General features: G+C 34.4%; 1 protein-coding gene across 3 annotated transcripts in view; it reads left to right on the top strand.

Moving 5' to 3' along the window:
• CC2D2A (coiled-coil and C2 domain containing 2A) overlaps positions 1 to 19,862 on the top strand; it is a 144,845-nt gene extending 124,983 nt beyond the window's left edge. For 2 of the 3 annotated variants that reach the window (XM_074229762.1, XM_074229760.1), the window contains 7 exons: positions 326 to 415; positions 2,080 to 2,193; positions 7,428 to 7,562; positions 8,171 to 8,293; positions 9,151 to 9,209; positions 13,908 to 14,085; positions 15,464 to 17,138. In XM_074229762.1, the coding sequence (XP_074085863.1) occupies positions 326 to 415; positions 2,080 to 2,193; positions 7,428 to 7,562; positions 8,171 to 8,293; positions 9,151 to 9,209; positions 13,908 to 14,085; positions 15,464 to 15,652 (888 nt within the window). In that variant the 3' untranslated portion in view covers positions 15,653 to 17,138. The other variant, XM_074229761.1, reaches the window with a different exon arrangement.
• The last annotated feature ends 262 nt before the right edge of the window (positions 19,863 to 20,124 follow it).

Below are 20,124 nucleotides of genomic sequence, written 5' to 3'. Positions count from 1 at the left end.
GTTCACCCATCAGAATACAGGGTGGTCCTAGAGTCAAACTCAAAGATTTCAATGGGAAGGAAATAGGGAGGTTGAGGCCTGAAGCCAGAACATAGATAGCATGATCTGAGTATGGTCAAGAAATGACATGGAGGATGATTCCAGACAAGATTTAAGGTGAAAGTAAACCCTTTGAAATGAAAGCACACCTGTCAGAACCCAGAGTGGCCCCAAGTTCAGATTCCAAGACAACAAAGAGGTCAAGGATAGTAGCCAAAGGTAGAATGGTTTATCTAGCAAGAAGTTTGCCAAACACAAAATATTCACACTGTTTGTCAATCTCTAGGAACTAGTGGCCAGATATGTTGCTTTGATTCCCTTCCTGCCTGACAGTGTTTCATTTACTGGGATCTGTGATTTATGGAGCACATCAGATGTAAGTAAAGGCAATTTTTCATTTTTCCTCATATTTTATTCTTTCTTTCTTTCTTTTAGTTTTTCCAATTACATGGAAAGATGGTTTTCAAAATTCATTTTTTGTAAACTTTTGGCTTATATATTTTTCTACCCCCTCCTTTTTCTCTCCCCTTCCCATGGCAGTGAACAATCTGATATAGGTTATGCAATGGCAGTGAACAATCTGATATAGGTTATGCATGTACAATAGTGTTTAACATATTTATATATTAGGCATGTTGTAAAAGAAGATAGAACTGAGGGGTGAAAATCACTTCCTCATATATTTATTATTCCAAACCTGTTACCTAGACTTCACTAAAATGACATTTAATGTTAATTAATCACCTAGCACTGAGAATAATAATAGCCATTTTATACTTCAAGACTTGTCATTTGCAAATATCTTATATGATCCTCATAACTCTAGAAGGGGTGATTATCCCAGTTTTGGGATGAGGAAACTGAGGCAAACAGAGGTCAAGAGATTTGGCAAGGGTCACGCACACAGCTGCGAAGTATCTGAGGATAAATTGGAACTCAGGTCATTCTATCACTGTGCCTTATAGTAAACTTATATCCTTCCTGGGGCATTGCTCTGAGACTAAGTCAACTCTGTCCATTGGTATAGTTGCCTACAGAGCATTAAATACCACCTAGAAGTGCATACTGGCAGATCTTCCTTCATCTCTTTTTTTTCAACCCACTCATCTTTAGTTTCATACCCATTTGTCCTCTTTGCCTCCTTAATTGTTCATTAACAAATCCATCCTCCTTTGAGCTTAGAAATCATCAGGAGGTCCTTCCACTTCTTCCTACCCACCCATCATTATTAGACTTCCTCGGTGGTCTTGTACCGTTCATTCTAGCTGGCATTGATACTGGGCCAACTCTTCCTTAAATGGATCAAGCATCTATGTAAGCATGCAGTTTTCATCAGACAGAATTTCTACTGCCTATTCCCTGTGTTTAATGAACTTTCTTTTAAAAAATATGCATATGGATGAATGTTGAAAATCTTTCATAACATGTATTTTGAAAAATAAAATCAGTTAAAATTTTTTAAATAAAATTTCTTGAAAAAATAAAAAATAAACAAGTAAAAAAACCTCTGTATATCCCACTTTGTCCTATGATTCGAGTGTCATCTCAATACACAATTTCTTATTGGGTACAAACCAGAAAGTCCAAGAATAAAGGTTATTTAAAAGAATTCATTAAATTGTTATACAATATGCTTTGACAGCATCTAAATTGATAATTTTAGGGAATGAATAAATTTAGATTGATAATTTTAAAGATAGCAAGTCTCCTTTCACCTAAAACATTTTCAAAGCATGTATTTTTCTCAGGATACAATTTAACCTATTAAGACTTGTCTTTTTTGTCATCTAGTTGCAGTAATCATATATGCATTCTGCCTATCAGTGCCACCATCCATGTCAGTGGGGTATTTTATGCACAACTTAAGTGATTTCTTTGTTGTGTGTAAAATGGCACGTCAGCTTTTCAGTGAGGATTTTTAATATTAAGGCATTTACGCTAAAGACAGTTTTTAAAAAATGACATGTTGAAAGTGATAAGAACTTGCAAAAATTATTAAGCTGCCTGTCTATTTAACAAAAATATGTCTTTCTTTATTAGCAATTTCTTAATCTTCTGGCGGGAGATGAAGAAGAACATGCAGTGCTGCTGTGTAATTATTTCCTGGCCCTGGGTAAAAAAGCCTGGCTTATGATGGGCAGTGCTATTCCTGAGGTAAGACCATTTATATCTCCCAGAGTCACAGAGGTAACTGTGAATGGTAAATGTATTTGAATCCTTCCTTTCAACAAGTGTGTAACACTTCTCAACAATCTCCAACAGTAATCAAGGTTGAAATTTGATTTAATCATGGACAGACTTTTCTTCTACAAATGTACAGAATTGTTTATTGGAATGTAGCAAAATGACTTGTATTTGGGCTAAGGATACCTTACCTTGATATTGAAGAAGATAGCAAATCACGCTATTATATTTGTCAAAAAAAATTTCACATGGGATCACAAAGAGTCAATGGAAACAACTGAGTAACAACAACCTTACATGGAACACTTTTGGTAACTGGGAACCAAGATGAACATTACGGTTAAAGGAAAAAGTTGCAGAGGGTGTAGTCATTACTGGTGATTGCTTTCCTAGCTCATTCAGCCCTTCTTATTGACAGCATGCCTTATGCAACAACTATTTAAAAATGTACAGCCCTCGTCTATAAATTATCCTTAGGAAGTAAATATGATAGCTTTGGAGCAGTTGATGATACTTGATCATACTTAATCAGTACCATTCAGTGTGCTTACACAGATGACACAGAATTCCCCAGGTCCTAAGAATTTAATTTGTTGTGTTGAAATGACTTTTGCAGAAAAGTCAGGAAAGATTTTCTCTTAAGCCAAAGGAAAGAATAATAATTAGTAAGACAGCCATAAGTAATTTTTATCAAAAGTCAGACCAGAGTTGAGTGCCACCTAGACACTGAAACCAAAACACTGGACAAAACTGTACAATTTATCTTACTCTTCAGAACTGACTAATGATAGGGTCAAGATTAAAAAGCAAAAGCAGGTTTATTGGTCTAGGAAATTACTGGTAAACAAAAGAAATAAATGCCACAGTGAAGACAAAGAAAAGATTAGTTCTCTATTCTTTCTATATTCCTTCAGTGACCTATCAGCTCAAGTGGGCTTAACTATCATGTCTATGTAGATGAACCTTCAGATCTATATATCCAGTTCTGGTCCTCTCCTGAGCTTTAGTTCCACATTAGCAATGCCTATTGGACGTTTCCACTTGGATGGTCCAGAGGCATTCAATGTCAACATGTCCAAAATAGAACTTATTATTCCCATCTCTGACCCTTCCAAAATTTTCTACTTCTGCCAAAGGGACTTTGTTGACTGTTCTTGGGTTGAGAATTTTAATATCACCCTCTTCTACTCAGTTTAACTCCACTTTACAATTTCTATCTCCACAATTTCACTAGCATCTTACCCTTTTTCTCTACTAAATATTCACCACTTTAGTTCAGGTCTTCATCACTTCTCCTTATCGGTCTTTCTACCCCCAAATCTCTCCTCACTCCAGGTGAACCTCCACATAGTTTCCAAAGTAGTTTTTCTTTAAGCATAGATGTGACCATGTTATCTCCCTACTTGTGGCTTCCTATTTTCTAGAATAAAATACAAATTTTTTGACAAATATAATAGTATGATTTTCTATTTCCTTCTATATCAAAGTTTGGCTTCTGAAACCCTTCACAACCTGGCCCCAACCGATCTTTCCAGTCTCTCTGTATATTACTCTCCTTCCCATATTCAGGATAACCAAACTGGCTTTTTTCCACTTCCTCACAAATGATACTACATAGCCTTTGTATTGGCAACTTCACATGCTTGGATTATACTACTTCCTCACTCACGCACCACTTTCTAGGTGAAAATTTCCCTGATTTCCTTTTCCCATACACATACACACAATTGTTAGTTCTTTCCTTCCCTATCTTTTTAACTACCATGTATTTATTTTTATATTTAATCTGTACATATTTATATATTTAGTTTTTTCCCTGATGAAATGTAAATTTCCTTGGAAATATGGAGTTTTTGCTCTCTGTTTGTTGATACCCCTCAGGACTAGCACAGAAATGCTTAATACCTGTTTATTGATTGATAGGAGGTAAAAAAGCATAGGAAAAGATGGAGGATAGAAGGTTGTGATCAAGTAGGCCAGTCTTCTCAAAATTCTTGATCTGAGGACACTTTTATGCTATTAAAAATTAATGAGAATGGATGAATGTTGAAAACTGCCTTTGCATGTAATTGGAAAAATAAAATAAAATAATAAAGAGAAAAATAATTGCTAAGGATCTCCTATAGGGCATTTGTTTAAATGGGTTATATCTATTAATATTTGCTGTATCAGCAAGGGAGACTGGGAGACTAGAACATCAACAGATATACTGAAGGTTCCCTTAATACAAAGATAGAAATTGGAAAGGAGAGAAAGACAGCAAGTCAGGTATAACCTGAGGGGGGAAAAAGGCAGAATGATCTAGAACCCAAAAGAAAACAGCCACCATAATCTGAATCGAATATAAATTTTAATTGACTAGATTTCAGTGGAAGAGAGTTGGCTGACTGTTGGCAAGAAAAGAAGACTTTGACAGTGCCAGTTGGGAACAAAGCATATTCTGACTCTTCTTCCAAGTCCAATGTGATAAAGGGTATGGGGAGCAGGTGCACTGGAGAGATGTCCAGGAAAGTAGTATCATATAGGGAAGCTGAGCTTCTATGAGTGCCAAAAAATAGAATACAAGAAAAAGTCCAAAATGAAGGAGAATCAAAATGAGAATGCAGAAAAAATAAGAAGAAACTCTCACTAGGAGTTCATAAAAAGTGGCCACACTGTGGTAAAAAACATCTTGGCAAAGGGGCTATACCAGTTTGAGGGTAACTGAAAGGCTTCAAACTCATTAGAGAGCTAGAGGAATGTCAACTCCATGCATATGAAGACGTTCCCTGGAGAACTAAGTCGATGAGAATAATTTGTTCCAACAGCCATAAAGACTGCTGAAGCAGGCACTGTGAGCACTAGAGCCTGGTCAGAGTTTGCAGAGGTCATCCACTGCATCCCAGGCCACTGTCAGTTGTCTTGACTTTTGTCCTGTCATGGGACTTCAATGACTGGAAAAAAGAGTGAGGCTGATGACTTTATGCAACTCTGCCTCTCTTTAATCCACAAAAGTTAAAATATCATCCATCATCCACTATTTTATCCACCATTATGTCATTGATCCTCTTCAAAAACAAAGTACAAACAACAAATATATTAATAATCTGCCACAGTATCAAGCACTAGGCTAGAAATTGAGGAAGATAAAAAGTTGAGATATAACACAATACCTGCTCTCTCCAGCTTAGTCTGAGTAAAAATTGCATATATGATATAAAACAAAATAACATAAGTATTTTATGGAGGTACAAAAAACTATATGGGTCCTGAAGATAGACTGATCATAAACTACAATGAAGATGTAAATGAGCAAAAGGTGTACCCCTCCGTAGAGCTTTAAAGATTGCTCGAAGGAACCTCGATGAACCATAACTCTAGTTGGAAGCATAACCATAAGGTCCATCTAGTCCAACCACTTCATTTATTTTTTACAGATAGGAAATGAGGCCTGGAGAATTCAAGTGACTTCCCTGGAGTAACACAGGGAGTAAATAAATGATAGTAAGACTTAATACCCAGGTGTCTTAACTTCAAATCTATACTTTTTCCACTTTCCAGGGATTGCAAATACAAACAGAAATGGATCTCTTTGACCAATATACTGATTTATGGAGAAAGAGGAATTGCATTATTTAATTATAAGAAACTCACCTGGAGCTGATAATTAACATTAGCTTTGTTATATTGTGTTTTTATATATTTTATTATTTCCCAATTACATTTCAATCTGATTCAGTACCTTATGCCAGTCTATTTGTGCCATAGTGCTTCTTGAGTCACTTTATTTTAAGGTGCTAGGATACAGTGTGGAAAGAGTAAAGATTTGCAAGCAAGAAGTTAGTTCCTATGATTCCTGTCTCCTCCTGCCCCATCACCTATCCCAACAGTGGCACTTAACCCTCCCCCTCATGCCAAACACATTTTGTCAGCAATTTGATACCTCACTTCTCAAAAGTTGACAACTTCTAATATAGGATTTATACATCTGTTCTAAGTTAGGAAGGAATTAGTACTACTATGTTCACAGATGCTAAAAAGGGAAAAAATACAAAGAAGAATCCCATGGCCCCTATCCATAGCAGACACCCAAATTTGCAAAGTATTCCATATTTCATCATCTTGGTGGAAGGTTGTCAAACTCAGAATATAAAAAAAATAAAAATAAAATATGAAAATTTAGGGTTTGGAGAGAGAGGTCTCATATACAAAGTAGGTTTTGTCCTAGGATTTTATGGGAAGTTCTCTTATAAGAAAGGTCATTTCATATTATTTAGAAAAGCTACCTCTTAGTTTATGTGCTACTATTTGACATGATTGTAAGACATACTAATGTGAAAACTTTTGTGAGAATAAAGTTTTCATTCATGGAAAGTTGACTATTTGAGGACAGCATGGTAATATATAAAGATATTACCATGCTTTCCTAGGAACAATTTTACTCATAGATCAGATTACTATTTAATTCACTTTTCTTGATGGCAAATACCACCAGTATTAGCATAAAAGCATTACTGTTATCTCTTTTAAGCCAAAATTAAGGATTTATAATTGTTTAGCCTATGTAGAGCTATACAATATACAAAACTCTTTCCTCAAGCAACAACTTTGAGGTAGAGAGTTCAAATACAACTGCTGTTGAGCAAATCTGCATTCTTTTGCTATTGCAGTTTGAAATCTACTAATAGTTACTTTTTTAAAAATTACCCAAAGGTTCGCTTTATGACATGATGAGCTTCTCTGTCCTTAGCTAGCCTAGTCCCTCAGAAGACAAATAGTTTATCATGGGATCTTTGCCCAAAACTTTTCATGCTTAGAAAAACTTGTCAGAGCTTATACTCCAGTAATAAAACCTTCAACTCTTCAGAGTCAACTCTACTCATGATGAAGTGATAAAAGAGTACTATATCAAAGCAGTATAGAAAGCACTATAATCCAAATTTTCCAGATGAGGAAATAAGGCAGAAACTCAAATACTGTTCCTTTAACTCCTAAGCCCACTATTCTTTGGCAACTGAATCGGTTGACTTTGGGCAAATGAATTTATGGTTTTAATCAGCTTCTACTTAAAATTTCAAAAGTATTCACTATGTAATTTTGGAAATATTAATTTATGATTTAAAGTAATTATCTAACAATGCAAAACTCCAACCAGTGCTTGTAGACTACTTAAGTATAAGCTTAAAAGTCATCCAGTTTTTAATAAGTATTTACTTTTCCTCCAGGGACCAACTGCCTATGTGCTAACTTGGGAACAAAGCCAATATTTAATATGGAATCCCTGTAGTGGACGCTTTTATGGACAATATGATACATTTTGTCCTTTAAAAAGTGTGGGCTGCTTAATAAGTTCTGACAATGTAAGTGTTCCCCAGTTTCTTTTATATAAAGAGCACTACTTTCTTTTTTCCATTTAATATTTCAACAGAGTTGTACATTACTGGCTTAAACATTTTGGATATGGATTGCCTTTTCTAATAATCACTTACAATGACAAAATAACTTTAAAATTATAATTTGACTAATCCCAGCATTAAGGAACCTAACTCAAATATATCTTTTGCTGAAATTCACCATCCTTAATAAATGCTTGTTAATTGATAGTTTGATTCTTGGATTAATCTCCCTTGTCAAGTTTTAAGAATTATACAAAGTTAGCAATAACCAAATAGTATCAACATATTTTGGGGGGACAAGATCTGATTCTAAGGCAAATATGAGGTCTGACTGGGGACTTTGTCATATCCCTTTATATAATCATGTAGTAAAACTCTTAGAAGTTATAGGTGCATTCCCTTAAGTCATTTTTTACAGTAATCTTACAATTATGTATATTGTCTCTCCTCTGACTAAAATACACAAAAATGAATTTTAGTATTATACACATTCTAAATAAATGATCTAAAGAAACTAGATCCACCAAATGTGGTTAAAATTATCGGCTAACATATTTCAATTGATTCTTTAGATTTGGTTTAATATTCAACGCTATGATTCGCCAATGAGGATAAATTTTGACATCACCAAAACCAAACTATGGAAATCTTTTTTTTCAAGAAGTCTTCCATATCCAGGGCTCTCAAGTGTTCAGGTATTTATTTTATCTTCGTTGTATGGGGATTAAAATTATTCAGTCTTCAAGAAAAACTTAAGTAGAGATTGGAGGTAATGGCCCTTTATTATCAACAAAAGGCAATGCCCTCAAATGAAGTGAACCTCAGGTTTTCCTCATGCTTGAGATGCTCCTGGTCCCCAGAACCTTATTTTTAGAGTTCAATACCCAAATATACAAAAGAGGCATAGTAAAATACAGACTCTCATTGGTTGATAGACTTTACTCTTGGAGGCCAAAAATGAGGTATTAGCAGGGGATACAAGTTGAGTGAAGCATGGAGCATCTCCCCTAAGTGATCATAAGACAGCCACCTACTCACATTGGAAGAGAGAGAACAGTCTGGAGGAACAAAGATAAGTTGGAGAACTTTCCAAAATAATCAAGGCATCCCAGTCATACCGAGTTTGAACACAGAATTTGAGAAAAACAGGATGGAGATATCTTTGTCAACATTCTTGTGGTTCCACAACTGAACCTCAAAACTTGGTAAACAAGTAGAGAACATTCCTTTAAAGTTTGAAGCCTGTCAAACAGGCCTACTATAAGAATATATCTTATTTAATTATTCCCATATGATTTATGTAAAGTTTCAAAGTAATCAATACTGACTGGAATAGAATAGGAATCCAAACAAATCATTCCTCACACTTATGAATCAATATACACTGCAAACATTTGAAAGAGAATACAGAATCATTTTAATAGTCAGAACTTTTCAATACTTATTTTGCCCAAATAGATATATTATTTCATGATAATAAAAGCTAATTCTTATAATAATCATTTAATTCTTATCTCATATCCTTTTCAAATTCTAAAACATTTCTTCTCAGCCTGAAGAATTAATTTACCAACAAACAGACAAAGTTGCTGCAGCAGAACTACAAGACAGGTAATTTTCTCTCTAAAATTCCCTTTTGAATTCTGTGGTTACCAAGAGATTACAAAATTCAGGTCAAATAAATGTTGAATTCAAATTATTTAACAAAATCCAGTGAGTTTTGGTGTAAATCAATGAGGTAGCGGATTTAATTATTTTTGTCCAGTTCTAAATGAAACTAGTACCTTTACCTCCTCTATACACATACTGTACATTATTAATTGGTGTATGTGAACAAACTTGTCTCAAATTGTACCTGCTGGTGCAGGGCACGTTTTGACCTTTGGACCCCTGGACCTTTATACCTAAGGATAAATTAAGACCTAAAGACCTCAAGATCAGTTCATCATTTTTTTTCCTTGATCTTACTAAAAATGACTCGCCACAAATTCCTTTCAGCCAAAAGCAGTTACCACTTGCTAGTCATTTAGATTCAGTGACGTGAAGATGTATTGTGAGTTATGTTTCAACTTTAAATTGTGCAATGTTTTATTCAATATTGCTGTTAACTATTATAAATCATAAAAGAACAAGTTTTGTTCTTTTCTTTGCTCATAAAAACATCAAGATGACTGAAGAAACATGCAAAAAAAATTAAAGGAGTTTCCTATTTGCTATTTTTAAAAATTGCAGGAGGATAGAGGAGGGGGAAGGATTTTACATAACAATTATAGAATAGAAATTTCACTAATGACCTAATAAGACCCTCTCAAGGAAGCACCTGATTGTCCAAAATCCTTCTCTTCATCTGTATAATTAAGGGGTTGAATAAGATATCCCCAAAGCCCTTTCCAGACCAGCTATCTGTGAAACATATATTCTAAATTCAGGCTGGGAGATCTTACCCCCTTAGTGTCTATAAACATCTGCCACCAAATGACAACCAAGGTGCATGTTCCAAATCTTTAAGGCTTTGTAAGAATATCAGAGAAGACAGAACAGTGGATCAGAAGTCAGGAGAGGTGAGGTTTATATCCTGGCTTTTGTTACCACCTACTTATCTTTGGACAAATCATCTTAGTTCTTAGGAGTCATTACATCATTTTAAAAATGGAGGGCTTGGACAAAATGACACCAAGGTTTTTTGTAGTGCTAAATCCTATAATTATTTAGTTTAATTATGGCCTTAAGAGTGAGAATCCCAATGTTGGAACTTCAGAAGACACTTCGTCCAACCTGTGCCTAAATCTCAAATCCACTCTACAACATTCCCTCTTACAAGTCAATGAGAGAAAAATGAGAATTCTCTTTACCAAAATATTCACAGCAATACTAATCAAGAAAATCTGGAAACAGAATGTGTTCACAAAGATTGAGCAACAGCCGAACAAAGTGTGGCATACAAATGAAATGAATTGTAACAAAGTAAGGAAAGTTGACTAAAGAATTCAAGGAAACATGAACAAACTTAAATAAATTGATGTCCAGTGAAGAAATCAAAACCAAAGAAGTTGGATATAAAAAATATTCATAGTAATGCAAATAATATAATACCTAGAGGTTACAAAATTCAGGTCAAATAAAATAATCTTGATTCCAAATTATTCAAATTAAAATACACATCCTTCCTTTCTGTTAAATTGTAAGTTGCTGGGGACAACTAGGTAGCACGGTGGATAGAGCACCAGCCCTGGTTTCTAGACGACCTGAGTTCAAATCCGACCTCAGACACATAACAATTACCTAGCTGTGTGACCTTGGGCAAGTCACTTAGCCCCATTGCCTTACCAAAAAAAAAAACAACAACTGTAAGCTGCTACGTCTCAATCTATCTGGAATAAAGTTTTGTTTAACTGATTTTTATGAAAAAAAAAGCCTGGGACTAAAAAGAAGAAAAGAAAAATACTAGGGTAAGGAGAGATGCTTGTTAAGAAGTGGTATGTCCATCAGAACAAAAAGTGTACCTCCCAAAAAAACATCAAATACCATCCTTAGTAAGAAAATCTCTAATATCATCTTGTACAATTCCATATAAGAAAGGTTAACACATTTAAATTTGAATATATTTGAAAATATATTTTTATGATAATATGCAGGACATTGTGTTAGCACCTGGAACACAAAGTGATATAAGGTGGAGACCCTGCTCTAAAGGAATATACAAAATAACGGGACAAGCTTACTGGTGTTCATTTGTTTCAGTCGTGTCTGACTCTGCACGACCCATTTTGGAATTTTCTTGGCAAAGACATTGGAGTGGTTTGCCACTTCCTTCAGTAATTCATTTAACAGATAAAGAAAACTGAAGCAAACAGGATTTAAGTGACTTACCCACAGACATATAGCTAATAAGTGTCTGAGGTCAAATTTGAACTCAGATCTTCCAGACTCCAAGTTTAGTATTCTACTTATTGCATCACCTAACTGCTTTCAATGAGAGAAAGACAAAACCACAAATTACAATATATAGGAGAAGCTAAGCAGAAAGATCCAGATCAATGGCTAGGAGAAACTAGAGGAAAGAGAATCATTTTACTTGGGGAGACAGAGAAGATTTAACAAAGAAGAGAAATATGAATTTAGCCCTGAAAGAAAAGAAATATGTCAATAGAAATACAAGAGTCAATCCAAATATGGGGAATGGCAGGAAGAAAGTCATGGACATAAGAGACATTTCCATTAAGGAATTGCAATGCAGAGTAATACTGTTAAACTGAAGTACTGAGCCTATGATATGATGAGAAGCAGTATTGAAGAAGACTAAGGATGGTTGGACTTAGACAATAAAGGTTCTTAAAAGCCAAAAGAAGGCATTTGAGCTTTCATTGGCTAGGCAGTGGAAAGCTACTCAAGTATTCTGAGAGGAATGACATGATCATAGTGGTTCAAAAGGAAAATTACTCAGAATAGACAGTGCTATGAATTGCAATAATTGGTGGCTAGACTGGAAGCAAAACCAGTCAGGACTCTTATCACAATAACTTAAATAAGAAGCTAGGAAGCTCTAAGGAGAGGGTTGGAGGAAACAAATGTGAGAAATTGTAGAAGTTGAAGAAATAGGTCTTGGCAACTTATTTGAACATACATGAATGAAGAAAACAAAAGTGTAAAAAATCTCTTAGAGGTTACAAAAGCCTGGGTGAATGAAAAAATGGAGGTAACAACAGCAAAAATAGAAAAGTTTCAGTGCTGCAATGCTATAGCAATGAGGGAGGAAAAAGAAATTATGGGAATAAGCAAAAGTGAAGAAGAAACAAAATCATCACTTTTGTAGATATGATAGAATACTTAAGGAACCCTGATTGAATAAAAAATTAATTGAAATAATTACTTCAGTTGCAGGTATAACAAATGCACACAAATCATCAGAATTTCTATTATAATACCAATAAAAAAACAGCAAGAAGAATTGAAAAGAAAAATTCGATTTAAATAAGGAAAAAAACAAGCAATTTCTACTATCTGCCAGATATTTTGCTAACTTTTAAATGATTGGAAAAAATATAAACTACTTGTTGGGAGTCTACTTAGCAAGATATGCACAAAATGAAAATACAACTACAAACCACTATTTAGAAAGAATAAAGACCTAAAAAGGAAATCTTATTTGTTCATAGGATCAGTCAATATAATAAAAATGACAATTCTACTAAATTAATTTACCTATGCAATGCCATACCAATCAAACTACCAAAGAATTATTTTCTAAAACTAGAAAAAAATTAACAAAATTTATATGGAGGTTTTAAAAAAGTCAGGAACCTCAAGGGAAATAATTTTCTTTTCAAAGTACAAATGAAAGGGGACACTAGCAATATAAGACCTCAAACCACTACAAAGATGTAATTCTCAGAAAATTTTTGTACTCTTAAAAAAATAGATAAATCATTGGAACATGTTAGGTACTCAATCTACATGAGTGGTTTGTTGATCCATTAATACTTAATTGTTCAAGGGGCAGCTAGGTGGCAAAGTGCATAGAGCACTGGCCCTGGATTCAGGAAGACCTGAGTTCAAATCTGGCCTCAGACAATAATTACCTAGTTGTGTGACCTTGAACAAGTCACTTAACCCCATTGCCTTAAATACAAAAAATAAAAATAAAAAAAGGACACATGCAGAACATTAATAGAGTAGTTGTGGGGAAAGCTGCTTGTAAATTTTAAAGTGATTTCATATAAGGAAACTTGACAGCATTAGCAGCACAGCCTACAATCATGTAACAAAGTAAAACAACTCTTTCTCTAAACTTATGTTTCTATTCTTTTTAAATTTTATGACTTACCTTACACTCAATATGGTATTAAATATGACTTCAAAAGGTCTTGTGAACAGAAATTGAAAAATTAAAAATCTTATAAATTACAAATTTCAAAATTAAACATTAAAATCTTATGCTCATCCTGAAAAAAAAGTGGCCCTAAAGAGCTCTCCTCCTTCTCTGACTTATTCTGATATAGGATGGGGAAGGTTTTAAAAAAAAAATCAGAAAATGATATACCAAAGAACAGTAGTAATATAAAAAAACTCTCATTTATAGTACCACAAGGTTTCCAAAGCATTTTCTTCACAATCACCTTGTGAAATTTTGTATATAAACTACTTGAGCTGTTTCTTTAACTCTGGAATTGCGATATTTACCATTAATGTACAAGTGGTTGGTTTGAGTCACTAAGTAAATCAGAATCACATAAGTGAATCCTCTTATGAATTTTCACTGTGACTACATTATAGAAACAGTCTCCTGTAAATCAGATTTTTTTTTTGTAGGATTGAAAAAATACTGAAGGAGAAAATCATGGAATGGAGACCACGCCACATGACTCGCTGGAATAGATACTGTTCATCTACTCTAAGACAATTCCTGCCTTTACTAGAAAAAAACCAAGGGAAAGATGTAGAAGATGACCACAGAGCAGAACTCCTCCGACAGTTAGGAGATTATAGAGTAAGAAAGAATACATATGGCCTTTTGAAATGAACACATTTCCTATTTTAGAGGAAATGACCTAATCAATTTTCTTGCCCAGATAACTCACTTTTACCCTATAAGTTTATTTTTGTTTGTTTGCATTAAGCAGATGAATATAAATATAAATATATAAATTTATATAAATATAAAGTAGAAATAGAAATTTAAATATAAATCAGTAATTTTCTCGGAAATGGAGAAATCAGTATTTTATTCATCAAATAGGAGATAAGGGAAATCATTTCTGTCAAAGGACTGCATAGGAAATAACTACCTAGGGGCAGCAAGTGGCAAAGGGGATAAAGCACAGCCCTGGAGTCGGGAGGACTTGGATTCAAATCCAGCCTCAGACACTTAATGATTACCTTTGTGACCTTGGGCAAGTCACTTAACCCCAGTGCCTTGCAAAGAGAAAGAAATAATCATTTAAAAATGAAATTGAAGTGCTAAGAACAATTAATTAAATCACTTTAGATGAAGCAACCAATTAAAGTGCATCAACCAATTTCATGGCATGCTATGTTGCTATTTAATAGAACCATACATTAACTTTTGGGGATTTTTTTACATAATATGGAAATATGCTTTGTATTAGCACTCTCTTCACCCCTCCCAATTAAGCTCGACAAACAGACAGATGGACAGATGGATGCATGGGTGGATAGTAGATAAGATGATAGACAGACAGATAGATGATAGAAAGAGATGGATGGATGACAGAGATATAGATAGGGATGATATATAGAAGGATATATCTAGGGGCAGCTAGGTGGCGCAGTGGATAAAGCACTGGACCTGGAGTCAGGAGTACCTGGGGTTCAAATCCGGTCTCAGACACTTAATAATTACCTAGCTGTGTGGCCTTGGGCAAGCCACTTAACCCCATTGCCTTGCAAAAAAAAAAGATATATCTAAAGGTATCCTATATAGATGTAAATATCCAGTATAAAACAGAAAAGAATGAGCCTTGTTGCTTCAAGCCAAGTGACTGATTAGTTTGTAATAGTTGGTTATGGGTAAATTTCTTACTGCTGATTAAAACATCTCTTACCTTTAAGGTTAATTCAGTATTCTAAGAAACACTAACATGGTCACTGAGTTAAATCTCCTGATCCCATAAATTAGATCACTTATAAGTTAGCAGTCTAAATTCACAGACATCCAATTTGTGAAATACACATACTTTTGTGCACAAATGGAATAACTAAAGGAAACTCCAATTCAGCAGGAGGGTCAATTATATATGGGAACTATATCTAGAGGAAAAAAATAAACTGAAATTTTTAGGAAAAAAAGCTTTTTTTTGCATGCCAATTAAAAAATAAAGCTTTACTGATTTCATTTTCTTTTCTAGTTCTCTGGATTTCCAATTCATATGGCATTTTCTGAAGTGAAGCCTTTGATAGAGGCTGTATACAGCACTGGAGTTCACAACATTGATATTTCCAACATTGAATTTGCTTTAGCCGTCTATGTACACGCTTATCCCAAAAATGTGCTCTCCGTATGGATCTATGTGGCTTCACTTGTCCGTAACAAATAAGTGTTCCTAATTGTGCATTGTTTACTTGTCCAGGCCACAGGTAAAATTAAATCAAGAACTAACAGCACTGGTCACTTTAGAGAATGGGGGGAGTACATTTTCAGTTTCCAAAGACAGTTAAGAGTATGCTTAATTTGAAGGTCATAAAAATAAAAAAAAACAAAATCTACAATAAATTTACCTCATTTAAATACTACTGGTTTTATTCTGATTTATGGAGAAAATTTTTTCAATCTGTAAATAAGTTATCATTTTATTATTTTAGGGAATTTATCAATTACATAGTAGCTCTACAAACCACAGCTGTGTCTGACTTGATTCTAAATAAATTAATTTATTAACTTAGATAATAAAGATCTTTAAGAAACATCTTTAAGCAACTTTTACAATACAGTGTATGTCTTTTTGTTATTTGCTTTATGTGATTTGACATTAATTTCACATTTTTGGACAGTCTTTAATTCATCATGAAACTACAATTCATCACAATGGATGTTGCCTTTATTGCACTGTCCATTTTCCCAAGTCAATCTTTGATTTTAGTTCATAGATTTTAATGGTGTAAATTAAAAGAATGTACAGATGACTTAAGTATATCTAATTCTCTTGAATTAACTTTTGTGGTATGACACAATATTCCAGTATTCCCTTTCCATTTGGAAATTCGTAAAAACTTGACACAAATTTCTCAAGATGTCAATATATTTATTAAAGTTGATCAATCCCCTATCTGAACAAAGCTTCCAGACCCACTGAAGTAAAAAAAAAAAAAAAAAAATTACAGTAGAGCTATTTGTTGCTTGAATATACCCAGTTCTTACCTGGTTCCCCTAGAGTTCTTCTGACCAAAGTTTTGTTATAGCACTCAATAGTTTCATAAGTCATAAATCTTCAATTCTCTGGTTTTCATATTTATCTTATTCATAGGAGGGCCAAGTTTTTTGGTTTTGGTTTTTGTTTTTTTGCTGTTGTGGTTGTTCAATCATTTAATCATGTCTGACTCTCTCTGACCTAATTTGGGGCTTTCTTGGAAACGATACTGGAGCAGCTGAGCAAAAAATGGACACTAAAGGTGGATAAGCAGCCCCAAAAAGTCTTGGCAAGCTTTCAATCCAGAGGTGCTAATGCTTTCTTAACACCTCCTATCCCCACTCTCATCAGTCTCCAAGAAGCATGCCCAGCAGCCACACATGGGTAAAACATCAAAGCCAACTAAACTAGGTTAAGGGTAACAGCATGGGAAGTCTTTGCTCAGTGGAATGGTTGGATGAGACCAACATGTTCCAGTGATCATGAAGGCAGCAGCCCTTAAGACCCCAGGCAATCATCTTGACTTTTTGTCTTACCACAAGAGTTCAAGAGAGTAAAGCTGACAACCTTGTGCAACTCTGCTTCATTAAATCCTCTTCATCCTCAAGACATCATTTCATGATGTCATTGGTTCTCTTCAAAAATGAAGAACAAACAACTAATTTGCCATTTCCTTCTCCAGGTCATTTTACAGAAGAAGAAAAACAGGGCTAAGAATCTTGCCCAGAGTTACACAGCTATTAATAGCTGAAGTTGAATTTGAACTTGGATCTTCCTGACTCCAGGTCTGGCACTTCATCCACTGTGCCACTTTGGCTGCCCTAAAGGAATGATTGGCATCTGTTTTGTGTCTTGTTTTTAATCTGTCTTCTTGCTATTTTTCCAACTTCATGAGCTCTATTCCTTCCTTACTGAAGAATTAAAAACAACATGTCCAGCTGCAAGTCTGTCTCAAAATCGAATGCTTGTTTTCTGAGCGTTAAGCTGTTTTGCCTTATTGTTTCTAAACTTTTTCTTCCCCATTTTAGCACACTCTCCTTTGTGTTTTGGTTTAGATCCTGTTTCATTGTGGGCTTGAATGATCCTTGAAACAATAGCTATTGAAAAACCTCTAACAATCATTTGAGTGTTTCAATGGAGAGATCTCTTCTTAAAAATGAGTTAAAAACACAAAACAGCCATGAAATATGCATAACATTAAATGCAACACTCAGCTGACAGGAAATTAATCAACTAATTTTGATTTCACTTGATCAAAACCAAGTGGAATCATTTAGTACTGTTATCACAAAATAAGACTATATCAAAATTAAAGCTTGTTCCAAGAAATTTGCACATCACTGTATAACTAAAGCAATACTACAAACTGCTCAAATAGCTCCTGCATTCTGCAAATTTTGAGTTATAAATAGCAAAAAATAAAAAAAAATATATAAATAGCAAGATAGTATTTTAAAACGTATCATTGAACTGAGGCAAAGGGAACTGGGAAGAGCCTGGAGGTCACTAGACATTTGTACAGCAGTAATGATGAACTATGAATGACTTAGCTATTCTCAGCAACACAGTGAACCAAGACAATTCTGAAATACTTACGATGAAAAATCTTATCTATTTCCAGAGAATCAATTGGGGTCTGAATACATATCGAGGCAAACTTTTTTTCCCTTTATTTTTCTGGTTATGGGGGTATTTTATTGTTTTGCAACGTGAGTAATATGGAAATGTTTTCCACAACTGCACATATATAATCTATATCAAAGTGATTGCCTTCTCAAGGACAGGAGGAAAAGGAGTGAATCTGAAACTCAAAACTTACCCAAAAATGAGGTATGTTAAAAAAAAAAAAACATTTTTTGGGGGGTGGATAGAACACTGGCCCTGGAGTCAGGAGTACCTGAGTTCAAATTTGGCCTCAGACACTTAATAATTACCTAGCTGTATGGCCTTCGGCAAGCCACTTAATCCTATTGCCTTGCAAAAACCTAAAATAAAAAAAAATCTTATTTACCTATAGTTGAGAAAACTGAAACATTCTTTTAAAAATACCATTAAGGTGGGGCAGCTAGGTGGCGCAGTAGATAGAGCACTGGCCCTGGAGTCAGGCATTCCCTGAATTCAAATCCAGCCTCAGACACTTAATAATTAGCTAGCTGTGTGGACTTGGGCAAGCCACCAAACCCCATTTGCCTTGCAAAAAAAAAAAAAAAACTAAAAAAAATACCATTAAGGTACACTGAGAGGTAAACTAAAATATACCAGATACAAAATGATAGCATACATAGGCAGGGTCAGAATTTCTGGAGAACTCACTAACTGGGTTTTCACATTTCAAAAAAGATGGAAAAAGACCAAAAAGGTAGAAAGGGGAAAGCAACAAAAACAATTAAAAGAGTGAGAAGTAGGCAGAGGAAACTGAAGAATACATTATAGGATAGTATTATCATGGAAGTGATCATTCATTTCCAGAGTACTAATAAAAAACTAAATAGAAATTATTAAATTATGCTACTAAATTAAACTAATTAATTCATGATTAAGCTTATAATCTCTCAAATGGTTTAGGGAGGGCAAGCTCATCAGTATCATAAAGGTAAAAATATGAAAGACCTGACAAGTGATATAGTACAATCCCAAAGGATGAACCGTCAAAATATCTCTAATGAGGTCTAAAGAATACAAGAGATGAGACACACTCAACCCACCCCCACATACACATGCACTATTGGTGGAACTGTAGACTGGTCCAACTATTCTAGAAAAAAAATCTGGAATTAAATAAAATTATTTATACACCCAAAGGACAATAAAAATGTGCATACCCTTTGATCCAGCAATACCACTACTGAGTCTATACCCTGAAGAGATCATAAAAAAGGGTAAAAACATAAATAATACAAAAATATTCATAGCAGCCCTGTTTGTGGTGGGAAAGAATTGGAAATTGAGTGAATGTGCATCAATTGGAGTGAACAAAGTGTGGTATATATGTATGCTGTGGAACAGTATTGTTCTATTAGAAACCAGGAGGAATGAGAATTCAGAGAAGCCTGGAAGGATTTGCATGAACTGATACTGAGAGATGAGCAGAACCAGAACAGTGTACACCCTAACTGCAATGTGGTGTTGATGACCAATCTTAATGGACTTGTTCATTTCATCAGTGCAATAATCAGGGACAGTTTCAGGGTTTCTGCGATGAATACCATCTGTATCCAAAGAAAGAATTGTTAAGTTTAAAAAAAGACCAAAGGCTATTACCTTTTTTTTTAAAAAGGTATCTTATTCTGTAATTTTGCTTTCTCATATTTTATTTTTTCCTTAAGGATATGATTTCTCTCTCAACACATTCAATTTAGATGAATGTATAGCATGGAAACAATGTAAAGATTACCAGACTGCCTTCTGTGGGGGGAGGGAAGTGGGATTGGGGGAAAAATTATAATTCTAAAATTCATTATCAATCATTCAAAAAAAAAGAAAATTATTTAAATGTTCATTCCTTTTTGACTCAGAAATTCTACTGCTAGTTATATATACTAAGGAACTAAATGGCAAAAGTAAAAGCCCCATATTCACTAAAATATAGAAAGCAACATTTTTTTGTTAACAATTTATGAGGGACAGCTAGGTGGTACAGTGGATAAAGCACCGTCCCTGGA

Source organism: Macrotis lagotis, chromosome 3 (assembly GCF_037893015.1).
Source record: "Macrotis lagotis isolate mMagLag1 chromosome 3, bilby.v1.9.chrom.fasta, whole genome shotgun sequence".
NCBI classification, from domain to species: domain Eukaryota; kingdom Metazoa; phylum Chordata; class Mammalia; order Peramelemorphia; family Peramelidae; genus Macrotis; species Macrotis lagotis.
Note: the sequence above shows the minus strand (reverse complement) of the source record. Positions and strands in the feature narration are given on the sequence as shown.